Source organism: Pelophylax lessonae, assembly GCF_965119305.1.
Source record: "Pelophylax lessonae genome assembly, chromosome: 8".
NCBI classification, from domain to species: Eukaryota; Metazoa; Chordata; class Amphibia; order Anura; family Ranidae; genus Pelophylax; species Pelophylax lessonae.
In genome coordinates this window covers 13,164,617-13,189,985 of record NC_138775.1, presented here as the reverse complement: position 1 = coordinate 13,189,985, position 25,369 = coordinate 13,164,617, and the positions used below count along the sequence as shown (strand labels likewise).

The following is a 25,369-nucleotide window of genomic DNA, read 5'->3' as shown; positions in this document are numbered from 1 at the left end:
CAGACATGCAAACTACTGCAGAGAAATCTCACCATTGTGGGAGGGGCAAAGACACAAAACTGCAGGGAAATCTCCCTGTTGTGGGAGGGGCAGAGACGCAGACTACTGCAGGGAAATCTCCCTGTTGTGGGAGGGACAGAGACGCAGACTAATGCAGGGAAATCCCACCATTGTGGGAGGGGCAGAGACACAAACTACTGCAGAGAAATCCCAGCATTGTGGGAGGGGCAGAGACACAAACTACTGCAGGGAAATCCCTCCATTGTGGGAGGGGCAGACACACAAACTACTGCAGGGAAATCTCACTATTGTGGGAGGGGCAGACACACAAACTACTGAAGGGAAATCTCACTATTGTGGGAGGGGCAGACACACAAACTACTGAAGGGAAATTGCACTGTTGTGGGAGGGGCAGAGATGCAAACTACATATAAATCTCACCGTTGTGGAGTGGCAGAGACAAAACTACTGCATGGAAATCACGCTGTTGTGGGAGGGGCAGAGAGACCACCTATGTTTTTTTTTTTTTTTAACCTAATTTAATTGCCCATCAGAGAGGGAGAAGCGGGAATGTCAGGAATTGGTGGACTCCCTGCGGCAGGTTCTGGAGGAGAGGAACGGCACCATAGAATGCCTGGAGAGGAAGATTGGAGACTATGAGATGCTTTGCACATCACTGAAGGTACGGAGGATGTTGTAGAGCTTGCAGCCATCTTTATCACCTTCTGTATGATGTTCTCATTTCTTTGTTCTTTTCTGTCTTAGAAACAAATGAAATTCTTTGATGTGCAGCAAGCAGAGGCCAAAGCTGCAAAGGAGGAGGCCCGCAAACTGCGCAATAAGCTGCGCTCTCTAGAAAGGTTAGTTGAAGTGATTTGAGGGGAATATTTTTAGGGTGGAGAGAAAGGGGTGATCAGGGTTGATATTGGTTAGGTGGAGCGGAAGGTTATCAGGGATGATATTGGTTGGTTAGGTGGATTAGCAGGTGATTAGAGATGGCTTCAATTGGTTAGGTGGAGTGCCAGGTAATCCGGATTATAATGGTTGTTTAGTAGAATAGTGGGTGATCCAGGATGATATATGTTAGATGGAGCAGCAGGGGATTGAGAATAATTTTTGGTTAAATTAAGTGGCAGGGGAGCGGGGATGACATTGGTTGGGTGGCGTGGCAGGGGATCGGAGATGACGGTTGGGTGGAGTGGCAGGGGAGGACGGTTGGTTGGGTGGAGTGGCAGGGGAGGACGGTTGGTTGGGTGGAGTGGCAGGGGAGGACGGTTGGTTGGGTGGGTGAAGTGGCAGGGGAGGACGGTTGGTTGGTTGGGTGGAGTGGCAGGGGATCTGGAATGACGGTTGGTTGGTTGGGTGGAGTGGCAGGGGATCTGGAATGACGGTTGGTTGGGTGGAGTGGCAGGGGATCGGAAATGACGGTTGGTTGGTTGGGTGGAGTGGCAGGGGATCGGAAATGACGGTTGGTTGGGTGGAGTGGCAGGGGATCGGGGATGACGGTTGGTTGGGTGGAGTGGCAGGGGATCGGGGATGACGGTTGGTTGGGTGGAGTGGCAGGGGATCGGGGATGACGTTGGTTTGGTGGAGTGGCAGGGGATCGGGGATGACGTTGGTTGGGTGGAGTGGCAGAGGATCGGGGATGACGGTTGGTTGGGTGGAGTGGCAGGGGATCGGGAATGACGGTTGGTTGGGTGGAGTGGCAGGGGATCGGGAATGACGGTTGGTTGGGTGGAGTGGCAGGGGATCGGGAATGACGGTTGGTTGGTTGGTTGGAGTGGCAGGGGATCGGGGATGACGTTGGTTTGGTGGAGTGGCAGGGGATCGGGGATGACGTTGGTTGGGTGGAGTGGCAGAGGATCGGGGATGACGGTTGGTTGGGTGGAGTGGAAGGGGAATCGGGGATGACGTTGGTTGGGTGGAGTGGCAGAGGATCGGGGATGACGGTTGGTTGGTTGGGTGGAGTGGCATGGGATCTGGGATGACGTTGGTTGGGTGGAGTGGAAGGGGAATCGGGGATGACGACGGTTGGTTGGGTGGAGTGGCAGGGGAGGACGGTTGGTTGGTTGGGTGGCGTGGCAGAGGATCGGGGATGACGTTGGTTGGTTGGGTGGAGTGGCAGGGGATCGGGGATGACGTTGGTTGGTTGGGTGGAGTGGCAGGGGATCGGGGATGACGTTGGTTGGTTGGGTGGAGTGGCAGGGGATCGGGGATGACGGTTGGTTATCAGAGCTGTAACTTTTCCTTCCTGTTTTTCAGTATTGAGACTCTGCTGCAATCCCGGCGGCATGAGGTGGAGGAAATGGTCAGAGATATGGGATCCGGACAGTCTGCGGTGGAGCAGTTGGCCATATACTGTGTGTCACTGAAGAAGTAAGCTGCACCTATTACTATTCAGAGAGGGACTCCCATGTCCTTACCTTTCTTGCTTGACGGGGGAGAGGGGGGGGTCTTTCTGTTGCATGTAAATCAGTGAATTATTGTTTTATATGATTTATATAGCGCCAACAGTTTGCACAGCGCTTTACATAATGAAGACGTACATTACAGTTACAATACAATTTGGAATCAGAGGGCCCTGCTCGTTAGAGGGAGGTTCAATTGATACAAAGGTAGTTAAATGGTTAAATCTGATCTCCGGCCTCCCCCTCAACTCAGTCTTGCACAGTAGTACCGGCTCCTCTCCTGGACTGAAATGGCTTACTCTGATTTCACTGCACACTGTCAGCTTCTCACCATGTGCATTAGAAGCTGTAGAAAATCAGACAGAGCCCCGCCTCATTTCCTGGCTGGAGGACCTCCATTGTCATCTAGTGCTTTCTTCTCAAGCCTCTTTAATTTATTGGATTACAGTACCTTCAATCATGGGGGCTCGGCATCCTATATGGGTGTGACCTAGGGCGGTCTGCATGCCCTGGTCTCCAGGGGAAGAAGATGGGGGTGCAATTTCAGCAGACCCTGACATTTACTGCATGGTCTACCTTAACCCATTATGTGCATTAATATTGCTTTCATCAATCACAATAGTCAGAAAGCTGCTCCCAGGCATTGGGAGGTCATTCACAATGGATTTAACCAGGGGCCGGACAAGGCTTGGGCAAGAGGGGCAGCTGCCCCTGGCACAGTAGTGAGGCGGCTCCTCCTCCTCGCAGCATGCTATAGATCTGTGCCTTGAAACCAGTGAGCCGTGGCTTCACGTCTGTGCTACCATCATACAGTGCTCCCACTTTCCACCCCATCCAACCTCAGCTGGCATGAAAAACACGCTGTGCATGTGCAACTACTTTCTAGCTGAGTTAAAGCAAGTGATTGGCTACACATGTGCAGTGCATCCTCAATGCCAACCGTAGGCAGCCAGAGCAGAGCAAAGGGGGCAAAGAATGGGCGCAGGGCGGTACCCCATTCTACAGTATGCATTAGCAGAGGGAGGGTGCAGTTCTGAATCCTTGTGCTGGGCAAACGCAGTTGTCAATGTCTCTGTTCAGTAGAAAGGCAGAGAATACTGCGCCGACAATGATGGAACCATGCAGTTTGTTTGCAGTTTAACCACTTACTGCAAATCGACGTAGCCCTACATCGGCTGTAATAAGTGGCTGTTCTGGGGTGAGGCCTGCAGCTAGAGGCATCATCCCGGTACCATTTTTTTACAGCCAGTGGTCGGCTTTCTGGCGGTAACGACCGATGCAGCTCGGGAGCCGCTCGACCGTTACCCCAGCGAGTGGGATGGGACGCCTCTGTCCGCGGCTCTGCCCCGGGTCTCCCGTCCCACCGGGAGATCCAAGCAACCAGCCAGTGTGTAACGTTAAAAAACCTACCTCGTGAAAATTCCCTACCCTCGTCACTTCCGGTTTACATACGTCATGGAACAGCTGAGCAGCTTACCTGTGCGCATGCTCAGAGCTCCGGAGGGTAGGGAATTTTCACGGGGTAGTGTTTTGTAACGTTACACCGCATCTGTTGCCACGGGTTCATTAAATCATCTCCGCTCCTACCCCTGTGACTTCCCTGATCTTGGCTACTAAATGTAAAAGCGGCGGGTGTATGAAAATATAAATCACGAAGATCTCGGTGTAACGTTCGAAAACACTACCCGTGAAAATTCCCTACCCTCCGGAGCTTCGAACATGCGCACGGGTAAGCTGCTCAGCTGTTCCATGGCGTAGGTGCTACCCTCCGGAGCCGTGAGCATGCGCAGTGGTAAGCTGCTCAGCTGTTCCATGACGTAGGTGCTACCCTCCGGAGCCGTGAGCATGCGCAGTGGTAAGCTGCTCAGCTGTTCCATGACGTAGGTGCTACCCTCCGGAGCCGTGAGCATGCGCAGTGGTAAGCTGCTCAGCTGTTCCATGACGTATGTAAACAGGAAGTGACGAGGGTAGGGAATTTTCACGAGGTAGGGTTTCTTCACGGAACACCGGCGCCTCCTGCCGGCTGGTTGGAGTCCCGATCAAAGCCGGATGCTGCTTCGATCGGGTCTCTGATGACGTAACCCGGAGGAGGCGTCCATGATTTCACATCCGGGTTACTCGGCTGCTGAAGGTGCAGAATTTAAAAAATGACTGTATTCAAAAATGCGGTTTTCAGCATTTTGAATACATTGAAGTGTAGTGGAGGGTTTTGGTGTCTTTTTTAGACCCCCGATCCCTCCACAAAGAGTACCTGTCTCTGTGTATTACTGTCACAAGGGATATTTACATTGCTTGTGACAGCAATAAAAGTGATCAGATGTGTGTATTTCTACATGTTGCACGGTCTGCGATTCTCCACATAATGTGGATGTTCATATTCCTTCTCCACCGCCAGTCCCATCAATGTAATGGAGTGAGCAGGATGCAGTGTCTGCCGGGGGAGGGGAGGGCTCCACTTTATAAACAGTTTATATTGTCTTCTCTTGGCTGACCCCGGATAAAACGCTTGTGTCTGGCACTTGTAGGGTCACCGGGGTTACCAGAGACTCGTTTAGGTAAATAATTTATATTAAAGCACTTTGCTGAGCGGAAACAAGGTGCGCAGGATGCAAAGCAGATAAGGATATAATGAGGATTTCCGCTATTAACCTCTTGCTCCCCCCCCACCTGTCCTTCCAGGGAGTATGAAAACCTGAAAGAAGCTCGGAAAGTATCAGCCGATATGACGGAGAAGCTGAAGAAGGAATTGTTTGCTGCAAACCACAAGGTTCGTCTTTAACCACTTAATCTCCAAAGTATTGATGTAAATACACAGTGGGTGGTCCGAAAGTGGTTAAAAAAAAAAAAAATTCACTTTTGGAAGGCCCCCCCCCCCGTTAAGGACCAGGCCATTTTTGGTGATACGGCACTGCACTGCAATGTCCTTTTTTTTTTTTTTTTTTTTCGCACAAAAAGCTCTTTCTTTTGGTGGTATTTGATCACCTGTGGTTTTTATTTTTTGCGCTTTAAACAAAAAAGGACCAACAATTTTTGAAAAAAATAAATAAATATATATATATATACCGTATAAGCCGAGTTTTTCAGCACATTTTTTGTGTGCTGAAAATGTCCCCCTCGGCTTATACTTGAGTCCTAAAAAAAAAAAATATTCCCGGCCGGCCCGAAGTGCTCCTGAAGCGCTTTAGATTTAAAAATGGCGCCAACATGTCACCGCTCGGGAAAGGCCGTACACGTTCGGCTATTCCGGGGAATAGCTGAACGTATACGAGCTTTCCCGAGTGGCGGCGCATGCGCGGTGACGCGTTGGCGCCGGGCGGGGCCATTTTTTAATCTAACGTGCCTCAGGAACAGGCAAGTGGTGAGACTCCTCCACAGCCGCACTACCTGCCATCATGCAGGGCTGCGGGCATACTACAAGAGATGCAGCCCTGCATTCTCCTGTACCATGCCCGCGGCCCCGCATTCTCCTGTACCATGCCCGCGGCCCCGCATTCTCCTGTACCATGCCCACGGCCCCGCATTCTCCTGTACCATGCCCCGCGGCCCTGCATTCTCCTGTACCATGCCCCGCGGCCCTGCATTCTCCTGTACCATGCCCCGCGGCCCTGCATTCTCCTGTACCATGCCCCGCGGCCCTGCATTCTCCTGTACCATGCCCCGCGGCCCTGCATTCTCCTGGACCATGCCCCGCGGCCCTGCATTCTCCTGGACCATGCCCCGCGGCCCTGCATTCTCCTGTACCATGCCCCGCGGCCCTGCATTCTCCTGGACCATGCCCCGCGGCCCTGCATTCTCCTGGACCATGCCCCGCGGCCCTGCATTCTCCTGGACCATGCCCCGCGGCCCTGCATTCTCCTGGACCATGCCCCGCGGCCCTGCATTCTCCTGGACCATGCCCCGCGGCCCTGCATTCTCCTGGACCATGCCCCGCGGCCCTGCATTCTCCTGGACCATGCCCCGCGGCCCTGCATTCTCCTGGACCATGCCCCGCGGCCCTGCATTCTCCTGGACCATGCCCCGCGGCCCTGCATTCTCCTGGACCATGCCCCGCGGCCCTGCATTCTCCTGGACCATGCCCCGCGGCCCTGCATTCTCCTGGACCATGCCCCGCGGCCCTGCATTCTCCTGGACCATGCCCCGCGGCCCTGCATTCTCCTGGACCATGCCCCGCGGCCCTGCATTCTCCTGGACCATGCCCCGCGGCCCTGCATTCTCCTGGACCATGCCCCGCGGCCCTGCATTCTCCTGGACCATGCCCCGCGGCCCTGCATTCTGCTGGACCATGCCCTGCATTCTGCTGGACCATGCCCTGCATTCTGCTGGACCATGCCCTGCATTCTGCTGGACCATGCCCTGCATTCTGCTGTACCATGCCCTGCATTCTGCTGTACCATGCCCCGCATTCTGCTGTACCATGCCCCGCATTCTGCTGTACCATGCCCCGCATTCTGCTGTACCATGCCCCGCATTCTGCTGTACCATGCCCCGCATTCTGCTGTACCATGCCCCGCATTCTGCTGTACCATGCCCCGCATTCTGCTGTACCATGCCCCGCATTCTGCTGTACCATGCCCCGCAGCCCCTGTTTTGGGTCTCGTGGTCCAGTAGCTGCTGCATTTCCCACCCTAGGCTTATACTTGAGTCAATCATTTTTTCCCAGTTTTTTTGTGGTAAATTTAGGTGCCTCGGCTTATATTCGGGTCGTCTTATACTTGAGTATATACGGTATAATATATATAATTACTTTCTGCTATAAAACACATCTAATATAAAAAAGATGTAAATCCAATTTCTTCATCAATTTAGGCCAATATGTATTCTGCCAAATGTTTTTGGTTAAAAGAAAAACAATTCCATTAAGTGTAAATTGATTGGTTTGTGCAAGTTTTATAGTGTCTACAAACTATGGGATATTTTTATGGATTTTTTTTTTTTTTTGCTAGTCATGGAGGTGATCAGCGACATTGCAGCGGACAAATTGGACACTAAATGACACTTTTGACACACTTTTGTGGACCAGTGACACCAATACAGTAATCAGTGCTAAAAATATGCACAGTCACTGTACTAATGACACTGGCTGGGAAGGGATTAACATCAGGGGCAATCACAGGGTTAAATGTGTCCCTAGGGGGTGCTTTCTAACTATAGGGTGGGGGGGGATTGCTCGTACTGTAAAAGACAGAAATCCCTGTTACTTCTTATCAGAAACACAGTCTCTCTCTTATGTCCCAGAACAGTGATCTGCCTTGTTTACATACGCCGGTCTGTTTTCCTCGGGAACCGATGTCCGCCGGACCTGCTGATTGGCTCCCGCTGTTTCCAATCACAGCGGAAGCGGGTCGGCAGCGGCACTCTTTCGAGCCCCAGACCTGGAAGAAAAAAATTGCGTACAGGTACATGATTTCGCGCTAAAGGGCCGCCCTGCCGCAGTATATGTACGCGGGGCGGTCCTTAAGCAGTTAAGGAAACTAGACCAAGAACTTGGTAATGCCCGGTAGGATCTTCAGTTCTTCTTCCTCACTTTGTTTTAGGATTGTGTGATCTCTGAGCATGTTTTTCTCTCCTTCTCAGGCTCAGAAAGCAGAGATGGAACTGGAGAAGATAAAGACTGAGCTCAGCGCCTCCCAGAAGGAGCTGCAAAATGCAGATAAGGAAATTATGGTAAGGCAAAGCTGTTCTCCCATGTGTGTGCTTTACCACTTTAAGACCGGGCCTATTTTTGACACGTGGTGTTTACAAGCTAAAATCTTTTTTTTTTTTTTTGCTAGAAAACTACCTAGAACCCCCAAATAAATATAAATTATATATAAGCAGAGACCCTAGAGAATAAAGGGGAGATCGTTGCAATATTTTTATCACACAGTATTTGCGCTGCGGTCTTCCGCCGTGTTACGCCGAGTAAATGGATACCTAACATTTCATGCTTCAAAATTGCTCGCGGAATGGCGACAAACATTGGTACTTAAAAAATCCCCATAGGTGACACTTTAAAAATTTTCTACAGAAGAGGTGTAGGGCTCAAATTATTGCTCTCGCTCTTAACGATTGCGGCGATGCCTCACGTGTGGTTTGAACACAGTTTACATATGTGGGTGGGACTTGCGTATGTGTTCGCTTCTGCGTGCGAGCTAATGGGGACAGGGCGCTTTTAATTTTTTTTTCCTATTTTATTTTCTCATTTTTACAGTGTTTAAAAGAAAAAAAAAATTTTTGATCATTTTTATTCCTATTACAAGGAATGTAAACATCCCTTGTAATAGAAATAGGCATGACCGGTCCTCTTTAGTGTGAGATCTGGGGTCAAAAAGACCTCAGACCTCACAACTACATAAAAAAGAAGGAAAAAAAAAAAATCTTGCTGAAAAAAAATTGGCCCTTTATACCGGTTGCTAGGCAACGATGTTTGACGTCGCTCCGGTCCTGCATGTTGCCCTCACTCGACTTCCTGTCTAAGAGGATCCGGGACCGGATCGCTTTCCCTGCTGCCGGGTCCGGTAAGTGGGGAAAACGGCCTGGAGGGGGGGGGGGGGCACCATAAGGGTGATCCTGCGGCGAATCTGCTGCTGGTACCACCCTTATCTGAAAGCCGACCATCCGCTGTTTAAAAAATACCGGGGTTATGGCAGCTATCTGCTGCGAATCTGGAAGACCAGGTGAAGATGGAAGCACCTACAGTGGTGACAGCGCGCCGCTGGAGGGCTTTGTTTTCAGGTAAGTCTGCCATAATGTGCTAGTAAGCTGTGCCAAATTTTTTTAAATTTTTATTATGTTTGCTATGCTTTACTACCGCTTTAAGGGTATACAGACAAATGTAGGAAACAAACTGAAGGCTTCAAGAATCTTCACCACAACTTGGGGCCCAGTACAGACATTCAGTCCATCATGCAGACTTGATGACCAGCCTTGCCTTATTTCTGTACGACATTGTAAGTTAATGTTTCTTTCTTCTTGCTCAGAGTCTGAAAAAACGGGTCGAGTTCTTGCAAAAGACGCTGAGCACCCCGACGGCGACCAACGAAGCCCTGAGCCGTCTGATATTTGAGAGGTTTGTTGCCAATAAGGAGCTTTTTGCCTATACTGTAATGTAAATACAGTGAGGTGGGGGGGAGGGGGGTTAGATCATGGACCTGCTTTTACCGTGCTGCCAGCTCCTATACCTGCCCACAGCCTCTGTCCTCAAATCAGATCAGCATTGCAGAGCTCAAAGAAGCTATTCTGATGCTCTGGGCCCTGCAATCCTCTTCTTGCATCTTTTCCCAGGTGCCTGTATGTGATTGGATGGATGCCAGAGCTTGATCAATGGTGACTGGACATGCCAGAGGATCTAATGTGCTGCTGCTGCTTCTCGGTAGTGCTCTGTATGTTGAGGTAGAGAAGAAAGCAAGCACTTCTGAGGGGGAAGGGGGGAGCAGAGTGGTGACACTGGTGGGATATATTGGTGGCATGGTGAAGGGGGGGTAGATCATGGACCTGCTTCTACCGTGCTGCCAGCGCCTATACCTGCCCGCTGCCTCTCTGGCCTCAAATCAGATCAGCATTGCAGAGTTTAAAGAAGCTATTCTGATGCACTGGTCCCTGCAATCCTCTTCTTGCATCTTTCCCAGGTGCCTACATGTGATGGGATGGATGCCAGAGCTTGATCAATGGTGACCGGCATGCCAGAGGATCTAATGTGCTGCTGCTTCTCTGCATGTTGAGGTGGAGAAGAAAGCAAGCACTTCTGAGGGGTGACATAGTGGTGACACTGGTGGATATATTGGTGGCAGAGTGGTGACACTGGTGGCTATATTGGTGGCAGAGTGGTGACACTGGTGGCTATATTGGTGGCAGAGTGGTGACACTGGTGGATATATTGGTGGCAGAGTGGTGACACTGGTGGATATATTGGTGGCAGAGTGGTGACACTGGTGGATATATTGGTGGCAGAGTGGTGACACTGGTGGATATATTGGTGGCAGAGTGGTGACACTGGTGGCTATATTGGTGGCAGAGTGGTGACACTGGTGGATATATTGGTGGCAGAGTGGTGACACTGGTGGATATATTGGTGGCAGAGTGGTGACACTGGTGGATATATTGGTGGCAGAGTGGTGACACTGGTGGATATATTGGTGACACTGGTGGATATATTGGTGGCAGAGTGGTGACACTGGTGGATATATTGGTGACACTGGTGGATATATTGGTGACACTGGTGGATATATTGGTGACACTGGTGGATATATTGGTGACACTGGTGGATATATTGGTGACACTGGTGGATATATTGGTGACACTGGTGGATATATTGGTGACACTGGTGGATATATTGGTGACAGAGTGGTGACACTGGTGGCTATATTGGTGACAGAGTGGTGACACTGGTGGATATATTGGTGGCAGAGTGGTGACACTGGTGGCTATATTGGTGGCAGAGTGGTGACACTGGTGGCTATATTGGTGACACTGGTGGATATATTGGTGGCAGAGTGGTGACACTGGTGGATATATTGGTGGCAGAGTGGTGACACTGGTGGATATATTGGTGGCAGAGTGGTGACACTGGTGGCTATACTGGTGGCTATATTGGTGACACTGGTGGCTATATTGGTGACACTGGTGGCTATATTGGTGACACTGGTGGATATATTGGTGGCATGGTGAAGGGTGGGGGGGTTGATTGTAATGATGGCACTGGGGGAACTTCTACTATGATGAGCAGCACTATAATGAGATGTATTATGGAGGCACTATTATGGGACCATCATTGATGTTACTGGGTCTCCCTGCTGACCACCAATGGAAGCAAAGCATTACTGGGGGGTGGGGACCTACTGACAGCCAATGTATGATTTATCGTAAAGCACATCTGCATTGGTTTCACCCTCTCCGGTGATGTTTGGTTTCTTTGGTGTTTTTGAGGTAAATGTCCACCTCCTGGAGTTTCCTGCCCAAAGTCGGGAATGATGGGTACCCCCTGATGAGTGTATAAATAAAATAGATATTCTTGTACTCCGTGTGGCCTGGACTCTATAGGAAGTGGGGGCATCCTTCCTATTCTCTCACTGTGTAACTAATCAGGTTTCTTATCTTTTAGCCCTGCTCCCATTGGACTAGAAAGGCCAAAACTCCGCCCACCAACGTTAGGTGAAGATATAAACCTCGACCTCACCTTTGATATCCAAACCCCGGAACCAAACCCATCCAAACCAGTAATTGCTCCCTTTAAGAAGTTGAAGCTGGATCAGGGAAAGTAAGTAAATGAAGCTTTGTGTAGTGTGTTTTTGGGTTTAGTTCGGGTTTTTTTTATATATTTTTTCTTTCTTCTTTTTTTTTTTTTTTTTGTCTTTACACAGTTCCCCTGTGAAGCGTCACGCAAAGAATACCTTGCAGGAGTCTAAAGCCTTAAAGGTGTGTGGCCTGATTGGATAAACATTTTAGGCTTAAAGTGATTGTAACCTTGATTTATTTTTTATTAAATAATAAACATGTTGTACTTACCTGATCTGTGCAGTGGCTTAGAGCCTCCTCTTCTGGGGTCCTCTACTGGCACTCCAGGCTCTTCTTCGGCGTGTGCCCCCCCCCCCCCAGAAGGTGGCTTCAATTTCAATCTGCCCTGTCTTTGTCTATAGACGGCCCCACCCCCTCTCCCTCGTCACAGGATTTGATTGACAGTAGCAGGAGCCAATTTCTAGCAGTCTTCCCTGTGAGCAGTTTGAGAGCCGCTGCTCTCATGCACAGCGCTGGATCGAGGTCAGCTCAGGTAAGTATAATGATGGTGGGGGGGAAGGGGGGCTTGGGAAAATCCTGTGGCACAGGTTTTATTTTATTTTTTTTACATTAATGCATTAAAGTAAAAAAAGAAAAAGAAAAAACACTTTCTCTTACGTCCTCCGACAGTCGCCGCCTCTTCATATTCGTCACATATGGGGGTATTAGACTTTGCTCCGAAGGAGTAGCTAGGCAACAGAATATGTTAACAATAAAGCTTTAACATATCCCACCCTCAAGGGGTGGTCCCCTCAGTCAATACCCTCCTACTTCCTGCAACCATATCTCAGTTTTAATGTCTAGCTTGTCAGGAGTGGCTGGCTCTCTCTGTGCTGGGACTTTTTGTCCCAGACTTTCTTCTTTTTGATATTTTGTTTGAGTTTTCTCTCTACCTTTACTTAGCTGTTATTTTTGTCAGCATTAGTTAGTTCTTCGGACGAAGAGGATCATGCGGACTGGGTCTCGGGCTGATCCCCCTGGTCGCAGGTCGTGGGTCAGTGGCTTCCCAGTCTGCCATCGAGCGTTCAGCCAGGTAACGCTCCTGGCACAGTGAACGACCCATCCCTGTTCGGTGCAGGGATGATTGGTGAGGTGGCTACCTCACCGGACGCTGTGCGGTTTCTGAACCGCCATTGTGTGCGTCTTGAATTGCGACTCTCCCTGCCTCATGTGCAGCGGCTTGTTCGCCTGTGCGGGTTCCCCACGCCATGTGAGGTAAGTGTATTTATGTGGGGACCTGTCTGTCTGGGGGGGTGTCAGTCTGGGACTGTGTAACCTGCCTTTAATCACACTGCTTGTCTCCCTATCTCTCGGCTGCATGCTGTGGGCTGCAAGGGGGGGGGGGGAGCTGTATGACACTGAGTATGTCAGGCTGGGCAGTGTGAGGAGCTGTGTGCTGTGGGGCATGTTTTTAATGGCATGTTGGGGCATATACAGCGATCGCTGCGGCGATCTAACATGTATCCATATAATGGGATAATATTGTGTGTGATTTTATGCACTGTGGAGCGGCGATTTCGGCGCCAAACGACGCCATTTTACCGGCGCCCGCTCCGGCCGCATGGTTTACATGCACGGCGGCCATTTTCTTGTAGCCTCCATAGGCTTACATAGAGCGCCCTGGCAGCATCACTTCCTCTCTCCTGGAAGCACCGATCGAGGCAGCAGCAGCAGCGGAGTCTCCTCAGGTTTTATCCTTCTATTCCTGTGTTCCATTGCCTGTATTCAGTCTGTATATTCCCTGTGGGGGTCTCATTGTGCCTGAGTGTGGTGCGGTGGGCTGCGCTTGCCGCGCTTGCTGTAAGGGGGCAGTTAACCCTTGGTTGTCTGGCATACAGGGGCAATGGATTCTCAGGAGGGCAAGTTTCCCACAGTATTGGTGGAAAGCCAGGGGACCGCTGTTTCCCCCCCAGGGGGGGATTTAGCCACTATTGTGGCTGGCCTTGCTGCACAGGTGCAAATGCTGGTGGCTGCTCAATCTACTAAACGGCCCAGAGTTGCTCTGTCCTCTGATTCTGAGGGTGAAGGTGATGGGGCTGTTCTGGCGGGGCCCCCCTATCGGGGTCCCGCTCCTCTCTTGATCTAGTGGGGTCTGAGGTAGAGGCTGAAGTTGAGGGGGTTGATAATTCTCCCCCTGGCTCGCCTGAAGAGCTTGCAATCATGGATGAGTTGATTGCTTCCATTAAGCAGACGCTACGTTTGCAGGACGAGGTGTGTCCCCCAGCTGCCTTGGCGGCTTATGGGACGCAGAGAAAACGCAGGACGCCGCAGGTTTTTCCCTGCAATGCTGATTTTCAGCGCGCTGTTAAGGACCAATGGCGCGATTTGCGCAAGCCTTTTGCGGTACCAAGTAAATTTAAGCTGCGTTATCCTTTCTCGCCTGCCACTGATGAACGGTGGTGTGTGCCTCCGCCAGTGGATCATGCTATTGCGGTTTTGAACAAAGCCACTGCGATCCCTGCAGAGGGATCCCCTGTTTTCCGTGATGCCACGGATAGGAGACTGGAGTCTCTTGCCCGTCATACTTATTCTGTTACGGGTTCTATGCTTAAGGCTCTGTTTGCTTCTCTCATGGCGGCCCAGGCGATCGCAAGTTGGACGCAGATGCTTAGGCGCGTCCTAGTGGCCGATTCGACCTCGGCGGCGACCCTGGATATGGTGGATCAGATCCACCAGGGTGTCATGTATCTGTGTGATGCGGACCTGGACCTGATTCCGTTGGCCGCGCGTGTGCACAGCGTGGCGGTGTTGTCTCGCCGCCTGGTTTGGTTGAAATGTTGGTCGGTGGACCAATCTTCACGTAAAACCTTAGCCAATCTGCCTTATGATGGGTCTCGCCTTTTTGGGGAGTCCCTGGATGTGTTGATTAAGGGGATTACCGGGGGTAAGAGCACTCTCTTGCCCCATTTCCCCAAGGCTAAGGGGGCTTCTGGGAAGAAGCATGCTCCTTTTCGGCCCCCTCAGGGGTCCTTTCGTGCCTTTCGGCTGCACTACAAGGGCAAACCGTTCAAGGGCCAAGGCTCTCAGAAGAAGCCCTGGTCTGGGAAACAGAAGTCCGGTCAATCCGGACCTGCGGCCCATAACAGTTCGGCCTGAAGGGGCGCCCTCACCCAGTTTTGGGGTGGGGGGACGCTTGCTCGGTTTTCTTCAGCCCTGGTTGGCCCGTGTGAGGGACAGATGGGTTCTGGAAATCGTTCGATCTGGTTACAAGATCGAGTTTCTCTCTCGGCCGGAGAGCAGATTTTTTCCCTCAAATCTTCAACTGTCTCCAGAGCGCCTGCGGGATCTGCACCTGGCGGTGCGGGACCTGAGGGCTCAGGGAGTGGTGGTTCCGGTGCCTCATCGGGACAGATTTCGGGGGTTTTATTCCAATCTGTTCACCGTGCCCAGGAAGGAGGGCAAGGTACGTCCGATTCTGGACTTGAAAGCTCTGAACCGCTCTGTGCGAGTTCGCAAGTTCCGCATGGAATCCCTGCGCTCGGTGGTGGCTGCCCTGGTTTCGGGGGAATTCATGGCCTCCATCGATTTGAAGGATGCGTACCTTCACATCCCCATATTCGAGGGTCATCAGAAGTACCTTCGATTTGCCATTGCGGAGGATCACTACCAGTTTGTGGCGTTGCCCTTTGGGCTCGCCTCGGCTCCGCGGGTCTTCACCAAGGTGCTTGCACCGGTTCTGGCATTATTGAGAGCCCAGGGCATTTCTGTCCTGGGGTATCTGGACGACATTCTGGTTCGGTCTGCGACCAGACAGGGTCTGGAGAAGGACCTGTCTGTCACAATGCAAACTCTGCAGGAGTTCGGTTGGACGATAAATGTTCCAAAGTCGACACTGAGTCCGTCGGTTCGTCTCCCCTATCTGGGAATGATACTGGACTCGGTGCAGGCGAAGGTCTTCCTGCCGGAAGACAAACTCAGGACTCTTCAGGAGGAAGTCAGGTCCCTCAGGGACGTTCCACACTCGTCTCTGCGGACGGGTATGAGATGTCTGGGATTGATGGTCTCGGCCTTCGAGGCGATTCCTTTCGCGCAGTTTCACACGCGGGGTCTCCAAGCGGAGATCCTGTCCAGGTGGGACGGGCGCCCTCAATCTCTGGATCTTCAGATCTCGTTGAGTCATCGCACCAGGGAAAACCTTCTGGGGTGGCTCCAGTCCCCGTTGGTGTCCGGGGGCAAGTCGTTTCGTCCGATCTCGTGGACGATAATCACCACGGATGCCAGCCTGTCGGGCTGGGGTGGTGTTCTGGGCGTTCTGTCCGCCCAGGGGACCTGGTCGGAGGGGGAGTCTTCCCTTCCGATCAACATTCTGGAATTGCGTGCGATAAGGCTCTGTCTTCATCGCTGGACGGACCGGCTGCAGGGCTGCCCGGTTCGGGTGCAGACGGACAATGCCACGGCGGTGGCCTACATCAACCACCAAGGGGGCACCAGGAGTGCCCGAGCGGCTCGAGAAGTGGCCGACATTCTGTCTTGGGCCGAGACTCATGTCCCGGCGATAACGGCGGTTCACATTCCGGGAGTGGAGAACTGGCAGGCGGACTATCTGAGTCGCCAGACCCTGGATCAGGGGGAATGGTCTCTCCACCCGGCTGTCTTCCAGATGTTGTGCGCGAAGTGGGGTCTTCCAGATGTGGACCTGTTCGCGTCTCGCCTCAACTACAAGGTGAAGAGGTTCGTGGCAAGGACGCGCGACCCTCGGGCAGACGCGTCGGACGCGTTAGTGGCCCCGTGGCATCAGTACAGGCTGATGTACGCGTTTCCACCGATTCGGTTGCTGTCCAGGTTCCTTCGCAGGTTGCACTCGGAACGCAGCACGGTGATTCTTGTGGCACCGGACTGGCCTCGCCGGTCCTGGTACGCAGACCTCGTGAATCTGGCGGTCGACGCTCCTTGGCGTCTGCCTCTTCGAGACGATCTACTGTCTCAAGGACCGATTTACCATCCTGCTTTACAGTCGCTGGCTTTGACGGCCTGGCTGTTGAGACCGAGGTCCTGAAGGAGAAGGGTCTCTCTCCAGAGGTCGTTCATACTTTGATCAACGCGGGGAAGGTTTATTACCGTACTTGGAAGGCCTATTTTGCCTGGTGTGAGTCCAGGGGGTTTTCACCCCGCACGTACTCGGTTTCCCGTGTGCTGTCTTTCCTTCAGACGGGTGTCGATCAGCGTTTGGCGCTGGCTACGATTAAGGGTCAGGTGTCGGCGCTGGCCGTTCTGTTTCAACGTCCCGTGGCTTCCAACTCCTTGGTTGGCACTTTTATTCAGGGTGTGCGGCATCTGGTTCCTCCTAGGAGGGATCCTTTGCCCCCTTGGGACTTGAATCTAGTTCTATCTGTGTTACAACGTGCTCCTTTTGAACAGATCAGGGAGATCTCGTTGTCTATGTTGTCCAAAAAGGTCGCCTTTTTGGTGGCGATCACTTCGGCTCGCAGAGTGTCGGAACTGGCGGCTTTGTCCTGCAAGTCTCCGTACCTGGTTGTTCATTTGGATAAGGTGGTCTTGCGACCTAATCCTTCTTTTCTACCGAAACGAGTTTCGGAATTCCATCTTAACGAGGATATTGTTTTGCCTTCGTTGTGCACGAAGCCTAAACATCCGAAGGAGGTGAGATTGCACTCTCTGGATGTTGTTCGGGCAATAAGGGTTTACCTTAAATCGACTGAGTCTTTTCGTAAGACTGACTCCTTGTTTGTTCTTCCAGAGGGTCCTCGGAAGGGCATGGCGGCTTCCGCCTCTACCATTGCCAAATGGATCAGGCAGACCATTGAACAGGCCTATGCCTTGCAGGGGAAGGTTCCCCCTGTGCCTGTGAAGGCGCACTCTACTAGATCACTGAGTACGTCTTGGGCCTGCCGTCATGGGGCTTCTGTAGCCCAGGTGTGTAAGGCGGCGACTTGGTCGACCGTACACACTTTCACAAAATTCTACAAAGTAGATGTTCAGGCATCGGCGGATGCTTCCTTTGGCCGCAAGGTTCTTAGTGCGGCTGTTCCATAGGGTCCCTTGTTGGGGACTCCTGGCTGTTGGGATAGTTTTTTGTATCCCCTGGTTTTTTTGTCTTTTCCTGGGTTGTTGCTCCTGTTGAGCACTTATTTTTGCTGTTGCCCAGCTGGTTTCCTTCCTTTGGTAAGGTTCCTTTCTTTGATGTGGTGACTGCGTTGCCTTTCGGCGCGGATGCGTTTCCCACCCCTCATGTTTGCACTGCTTTGGGACGTCCCCATATGTGACGAATATGAAGAGGCGGCGACTGTCGGAGGACGTAAGAGAAAACGGAATTTTTGTAAAATCTTACCTGTAAAATTCCTTTCTCTGAGTCCTCCGACAGTCGCCGCCCCCGCCCCTCTTTTGGGGTTTGAATGTATACTCTACTGCTATTCCACTAAAACTGAGATATGGTTGCAGGAAGTAGGAGGGTATTGACTGAGGGGACCACCCCTTGAGGGTGGGATATGTTAAAGCTTTATTGTTAACATATTCTGTTGCCTAGCTACTCCTTCGGAGCAAAGTCTAATACCCCATATGTGACGAATATGAAGAGGCGGCGACTGTCGGAGGACTCAGAGAAAGGAATTTTACAGGTAAGATTTTACAAAAATTCCGTTTTCTGCCCACGCTATAGCCGAAAAACAGCTACAGCACGGGCTTCCAGTGCCGGGAGGGCATCAATGGATGTCCTCCCGTGATCGCGTCCTTCAGACTTGGCTGCTCACGGAGCAGGGTAAAGGGCCAATCACAGCACCCCTTTATTTACCATGTGATCAGCTGTCAGCCAATGACAGCTGATCACAGAAGTAAACAGAAACCGGTTATCGTGTTTTTTTTTTTTTTTTCTCCTTCCGATCAGCGTAAGGAGAATAGAAGAAAGCCAGTAATTGCCTTCTGTTACAGGGACATGGGTCCCAATCTTTGCCCACCAGTGCCACCTATCTTTGCTGCCTACCAGTGCCCATCACTGCAGCCTCATTAGTGCCGCCTCATCAGCGCACATCACGAAGGAGAAAAATTACATGTTTGCAAAATTTTTAACAAACTTTTAAAAATGTTTTTTTTTTTTTTATTCTTGGAGGGGCTAATATGCAAATTGTCCATTTTGCCAAATCTTTCTCTTTTCTTCTTTCCTATCCCCTCTTCTTTTTCCGTTTCTCTTCTCTTCCCTTTGTCCCCCCCCCCCCCCCTTTTCTTTTTCTACTCTTCTCCTTTTTTTCTCTCATTTTTGGTATCCCATTTAATTGTATGGATATATAACCATGCACAGTTATACTGTATGTTTCATATTTTAGTTAACTGGCCCTTTTTATGTTCTCAGACTGTACCAGGTCACATAAAAGTTGATGAGGAAGATGAACCGACGTTGCCATCATTTATAAAGAACTCTCTGATGCACAAGAGACCGGTTGGGAGTATGTTACCTGCACAGCGGAACACAGGAGTGGTGAGAACATTCCCAGCAATTTACAGCAATAACCAGGATCCAACTTCAACGCCCCCCTCCCCCATTGTCCATTTCACAGCAACAAGCAGGCTTTGACCACCAGTGTTTCCTCATCCTTCCCACAAATTCACATCAAGCAGATCACCATGCTCGCCAGTCACCAGTGCTCCCTCACCCTCCCTCCATCTAAAAGTAGACATCACCCGGCTTTCCAACCACCAGTGTTCCCTCACCCTCCCATCTCACAGCAGGGCATATCACCCAGCTCTGACCTCCAGCGTTCCCTCACCTTCCCTCCATCTCACAGCAGGCATATCACCCGGCTCTGACCACCAGCACTCCCTCACCCTCCCTCCCATCTCACAGCAGGCGTATCACCCAGCTCCAACCACCAGTGCTCCCTCACCCTCCCATCTCACAGCAGGGCATATCACCCAGCTCTCCAACCACCAGTGTTCCCTCACCCTCCCATCTCACAGCAGGCATATCACCCGGCTCCAACCACCAGTGCTCCCTCACCCTCCCATCTCACGGCAGGCATATCACCCGGCTCCAACCACCAGTGCTCCCTCACCCTCCCATCTCACGGCAGGCATATCACCCGTCTCCGACCTCCAGTGTTCCCTCACCCTCCCATCTCACAGCAGGCATATCGCCTGGCTCCAACCACCAGTGCTCCCTCACCATCCCATCTCACGGCAGGCATATCACCCAGCTCTCCAACCACCAGTGTTCTCTCACCCTCCCATCTCACAGCAGGCATATAACTCGGCTCTCCAACCACCAGTGTTCCCTCACCCTCCCTCCCATCTCACAGCAGGCATATCATCAGGCTCCAACCACCAGCCTTCCCTATCCCTCCCCTCACCCTCCCATCTCGCAGCAGGGCATATCCATCGACTCTCCAATAATCAGTGCTCCCTCACCCTCCCATCTCACAGCAGGCATATCACCCGGCTCCGACCACCAGCGCTCCCTCACCCTCCCTCCATCTCACAGCAGGCATATCACCCGGCTCCGACCACCAGCGCTCCCTCACCCTCCCTCCATCTCGCAGTAGGCATATCACCGACTCCGAGCACCAGCGCTCCCTCACCCTCCCTCACCCTCCCATCAGGCATATCACCTGGCTCTGACCACCAGCGCTCCCTCACCCTCCCTTCATTTTACAGCAGGCATATCACCTGGCTCCGACCACCAGTCCTCCCTCCATCTGAAAGCAGGCATATCTCCCGGCTCTCCAACCACCAGTGCTCCCTCACCCTCCCTCCATCACAAAGCAGGCATATTACCCAACTCCAACCACCAGCGCTCCCTCACCCTCCCTCCATTTTAAAGCTGGCATATCACCTGGCTCTGTAACCACCAGCACTTGCTCACCCTCTATCTCACAGCAGGCATATCGCCCGGCTCCAACCACCAGCGCTTCCTCACCCTCCCTCCATCTCACAGCAGATGGCTATTTACACACACATTACTGAATGAAATAATCCACTTTTGTCCCCATCAGGAAACCCGTCCTAAGAAATGCCATTCAGCCATTACTGGAGTACATATGTGAAGTGACTGCAAAGAGGTGGCAGGGTGAACCTTAGTTTTATTTAAAACTGGCAACTTTTTAATATGCAGTGCACAGAGCAAACCAAAGTAGATCTAATATCCTATCTAAATTGTATTTATACTGGATAGTTAAAAGCAAACTGAAAACCAAGGACAGCGATCCACCACCTCCCCCCAATCTCCCTATTGCTCCAGTACAGGTTCTCTTCACACTTAATAAGACATAACCGTGCCACCATACTGAACAGAAATTTATTGCTGAGGATTTTGCTAACTTGTGTGTTTTTATTTAATTTCCAGGTCAGAATGGGATTTGATGGCCTGGGTGGACGAACAAAATTTATTCAGACTGTATCCTTCTACCCCCATAATATGGGGTTATCCAGCAGTGTGCGGTTAGCAGAGGGTGTGGTGTTGGGATGAAGGTGGAGAATGTACACTCATTGGCCACTTATTAGGTACAGCTCTTCAGTTGCTTGGTAACAAATTGCTAATCAGCAACTCAATGCATTTTGGCATCTAGATGTGGTGAAGAGGACCGGCTGAAGTTCAAACCGGAATCAGAATGAGGAAAAAAGGGGATTTAAGTGGCTTTGAATGTGGCATGATTATTGGTGCCAGAAGGGCTTGTCTAAATATTTAAACTGCTGATCTACTGGGATTTCTCCCGGAAGTCAGAAAGGGTACTGGTCAAAAACAGGTACCCGTTCCCCCCCCCCCCCCCCTTTAAAGGTGCCAGATGTGGCACTGGAGGGAGATGGGGGGGGGGGGGGTGAAATGCCACTTTAAGTGACTTTGAACGTGGCATGGTTGTTGGTGGCAGACGGGCCGGTCTGAGTATTTCTGGGATTTTCACACACAACCATCTCTCGGGTTACAGAGAATGGTGGGAAAAAGAGAAAATATCCAGTGAGCGGCAGTTGTGTGGAGGAAAATGCCTTGTTGATGTCAGAGGATAATGGGCGGACTGGTTCCAGATGATGGGCAACAGTAACTCAAATACCATTCGTTACAACCAAGATATGCAGAATACATCTCTGAACATACAACACATCAAACCTTGTTGCAGGCTATAGCAGGAGGCTGCAGCAGCAGGAGGCCACACCGGGTGCTACTTCTGTCCGCTAAGTACAGGAAACTGAGGCTACAATTCGCACAGGCTCACCAAAATTATACCATAGAAGATTGGAAAGCGTTGCCTGGTCTGATGAGTCTGGATTTCAGCTGCAACATTCAGATGGTGGGGTCAGAATTTGGCGCATGGATCCATCCTGCCTTGTATCACCGGTTCAGGCTGGTGTGGTGTAATGGTGGGTGGGGGGATATTTTCAGGGAGGTGCATTTGTGGTGTAGTTTTTAAAAAAAAAAAGTATGGGGTTATGTTTTTTTTTTTTTTTTTTTTTTTTTTTCACAGGAACATACTTACCTAGCTGGATCCAGAATCGGTCCCCTGGCGCCTCTAAAACTGAGAATGGAGCGATCAAACACCGCTCCCCGAGCAGAGAGCTGCTGACTGTCACTCACTGTTGAGGGTACGGGAGTGGCCGGCTCAGTGGCTCGCTGAGAGGCTGAGCCGGGTGCCGCTCCAGGCATGTAGGTGGGGCCCGACTCCACTGCCCAAGCCTGGACCGCCTCTGTGACGTCAGCCGACAGTGGACTTCAGCCCGCTATCTGCTGAAAACGGGTCACAGGAATGCAGAACGAGCTGTACTCTTATGATCCACAGGAGAAGTACAGCCAAAGGAGCTTTCCCCATACTTCTCCTTTGACCAAAAATACAGCAAGCAAGATTTTTAATAACACAACGGAAGTGCAGCGGACCAGTGTGAAGACATGCATAGAATTTAAAGTGGAGTTCCGGCCGCAAAATCGTTACAATAGATTTTGTGCCATCCACTTCCTTAGTGTCACCTGAAAAAGAATTGGATATTCCCAATTATTTTTTACTTGTTTCAGAAGAAAATATACTCACCTTTCCTTCCACTTCCCCCCCTCTGCGGCCGTGGCCCGCGCCCTCCCTTCCTGTCCTGCAATGCGTCCTGGGAGCGCTTACTCATCACTCCCAGGAGGCAATGGGCAGTGACGTAGGCGGCCGGCCGCTCCTCTCATCGCGTTATTTGCAAACAGGAAATAACGCGATGATAGGCATCCCTATGGAAACCCTTACTATGCCAATCGCATAGTACTGGGCATGCGCGAGATTTCGCGCTGCATTCATCTGCCCCCTCCAGCTAGAACCAGGAAGCAGGGCATACATTTGCATACTTCGGCTTCGGGTGACCACAACAAAGATGGCGGCGCTCAGCAAACGTTTTATAAAGCAAGAGTTTGATTGCCAATCAATTATTAAACTGTGTAAAACCGGATTAGCGGATGTACGAAGGGCGGTGGATCACAGTTTGGGAAGTATTTTTTTTAAAAAAATGATTCTGTGGCCGGAACTCCGTTTTAAAGAGATGGGTTTTTCTTGAGCTTTTCTTGCGCTAAAGGTGCTGATAATGGCTGACCACAAATTCATATTCATTTTAAATTCACGATCTTAATTAAAAAGTTGAATATAATACAATTATATTTAAAAAAGAAACTGTCAGTTTCGGCAAAGTGCATCCTGAATTTTAAGGTTTCAACACCAAAACTTCTATTCAGTGCACCTTCTACATGTTTTGTACCCTTTTTTTATTTTATTTTTAATTTTTTTACCCAAAATCTATTGAAAGTAAAAAATAAATAAAAGGTGCACCAGCCTAGTGGGATAATGCACTAGGCTGCTGCGCTCTCTTTTTCTTGTAGACACCTGTATTGTATTTTATTTGATCTCCTTAACTCTTCCTCCAGAGCCCCTTGACTGAAATCCGGCCCCTCCCTGCTAAGCTAAAGAGGAAAAAGGTCAGCCGGCCAGTGGCGTCCTCCACCAGCACTTCTAATCAGCCACGGTTGGAGGACTTCCTGAAGTGAGACTCCATTCCTTCCTATCTATGGACTGTTGTGACAGCTATCTAATATATTACAATCCTTTGTAGCAGGGCGCCATGTCGGTCCTCTGGACTCTAGACAAGAGGTTGTATAGCAGTTTACTAGTCTTGCGTTGTGACCTGATGACGAGGGAGTCCTACAGAAGATTTCCCTCCCTAATATTACTGCCTTGAAATTTACGATGTAAATGCGCCACTTTCCTGCAGTGTGCCCGGATTGTGATTGGACGGAGGTATGTCCTGCCTCAATAGAATGCCTGCCATGCCATGTGTGCTGATTGGCCCTCATGGCATCCAAAGCAACACGGACCTTCCCATTTCTGGAATATCACGCGATTTTCAAATTTTTTTTTAACTCTAAGTTATAAATTACCACTGATACTTAGTGTACATAAAGACAAAACCGTTTTAGGTTTGGGTGGAGTGAGGAAGGGTTAGGACCCCTGTCACTTATATATTGCTCTCCCCACTGTCGAGCGTTCCCCTCCATATTTGTTCTGCTGACCATTGACAGTCGAAAGTAATGGGGAATTCTTTCGGAGTTGCCACCAGGGCGCATGGACAAGTGCCACCCTGCCTGTATGAGCATTGGCACGCTATGTAAGCAGCAACAACTTTTGCTTGTATCCTCTTTCAGAGCTTGCAATGGGGACTGAGAGGCAATCCCTTCTTCCCAATGGAACATGTCTTGTCACTTCCTAGTCTGGTGACAACTGAAACCGTTTGGATTTCCCAAATCGATTCCTCTTTTTATCACTAGGGGGATTGTCATCACTTACAATGGTAACCAGGACAAGTTGGGTGAATCTCCCCAGCAGGGACACAGACGGCAATCTAAAATAAACACCTCACCGCTCCACCCCCAACTAAAATGGCTGTAGATGCACTTTAAATTTTTATTTTATATTCAGGGAAGCTATGAATTTTTTGTTTTGTGAATGAGTGGAATTTTCTGTGCAAATAAATGTACATATAAGTGTAAAGCTTGCAGACTTACTACTTTTACCATTTATAAGAAGGTTAGGAGGTCCTCCCGCTGTGTGCATCAGAGATAATAAGGTGGTTTAGAACCCGACATCCTTTTCATCATTTCTGGGGGGAGTGACACTTTATTTCTAAATGCAAAATAATGCACTTGGGGAAAGCGAATCCTCTAATAGAGCACATTACTGTGGGTACAGTGTTGGCCAGAAATACAGGGGAAACATTTTGGGGTGCTTGATTTAGATGTTTGCAAAATGAGTAAACAGTATGGTCTGCCAGTGAGGATGGCAAATGTAATTCTGGAGTGCATGAACTAGAGGGGACACCGGCAGGAGGAAGGAGGTCCTGATTCCTCTATATAGATCATTCAAACTCATTTAGAATACTGTGTCCACTTTTAAATACCTCCCACCCGGCCACTGTACATATACGGCTGGGTGGAAGTCTCGTCCTTCTGATCGGACGTTCCCGAACCACTATGCCACTAGAGCCATCAGGGATGCACACCCATGACCACCAGGGATGGCAATCAGGGCTCAGAGAGCCTGCCAGTGGTGCTCTTCCTATCAGTGCCGCCCACTGGTGCCCATTATTGCCCACCAGTGCTGCCTATCAGTGCCCACCAATGCTGCATATCAGTACCACCCCATCAGTGCAGGAAAAAACGTATCCATTTACAAAATAAACAAAAAACTTTTTTTTTTTTTTTTTTTTTCAAACTTTTCGTTTTTTTTTATTTGTGCACCAAAAAAGAAAAAACCTTG

General features: G+C 50.5%; 1 protein-coding gene across 1 annotated transcript in view; it reads left to right on the top strand.

The window, feature by feature from the left end:
* The window catches only part of TRAIP (TRAF interacting protein), a 36,476-nt gene extending 12,579 nt beyond the window's left edge, over nucleotides 1-23,897 (top strand). Inside the window, exons 5-15 of the mRNA XM_082264832.1 lie at nucleotides 555-682; nucleotides 766-860; nucleotides 2,263-2,376; nucleotides 5,088-5,175; nucleotides 7,983-8,072; nucleotides 9,368-9,456; nucleotides 11,488-11,643; nucleotides 11,747-11,801; nucleotides 18,964-19,089; nucleotides 20,950-21,000; nucleotides 23,485-23,897. Coding sequence (XP_082120958.1) covers nucleotides 555-682; nucleotides 766-860; nucleotides 2,263-2,376; nucleotides 5,088-5,175; nucleotides 7,983-8,072; nucleotides 9,368-9,456; nucleotides 11,488-11,643; nucleotides 11,747-11,801; nucleotides 18,964-19,089; nucleotides 20,950-21,000; nucleotides 23,485-23,604 — 1,112 coding nt within the window. The 3' untranslated portion in view covers nucleotides 23,605-23,897. The remainder of the gene's footprint in view (nucleotides 1-554; nucleotides 683-765; nucleotides 861-2,262; nucleotides 2,377-5,087; nucleotides 5,176-7,982; nucleotides 8,073-9,367; nucleotides 9,457-11,487; nucleotides 11,644-11,746; nucleotides 11,802-18,963; nucleotides 19,090-20,949; nucleotides 21,001-23,484) is intronic.
* The last annotated feature ends 1,472 nt before the right edge of the window (nucleotides 23,898-25,369 follow it).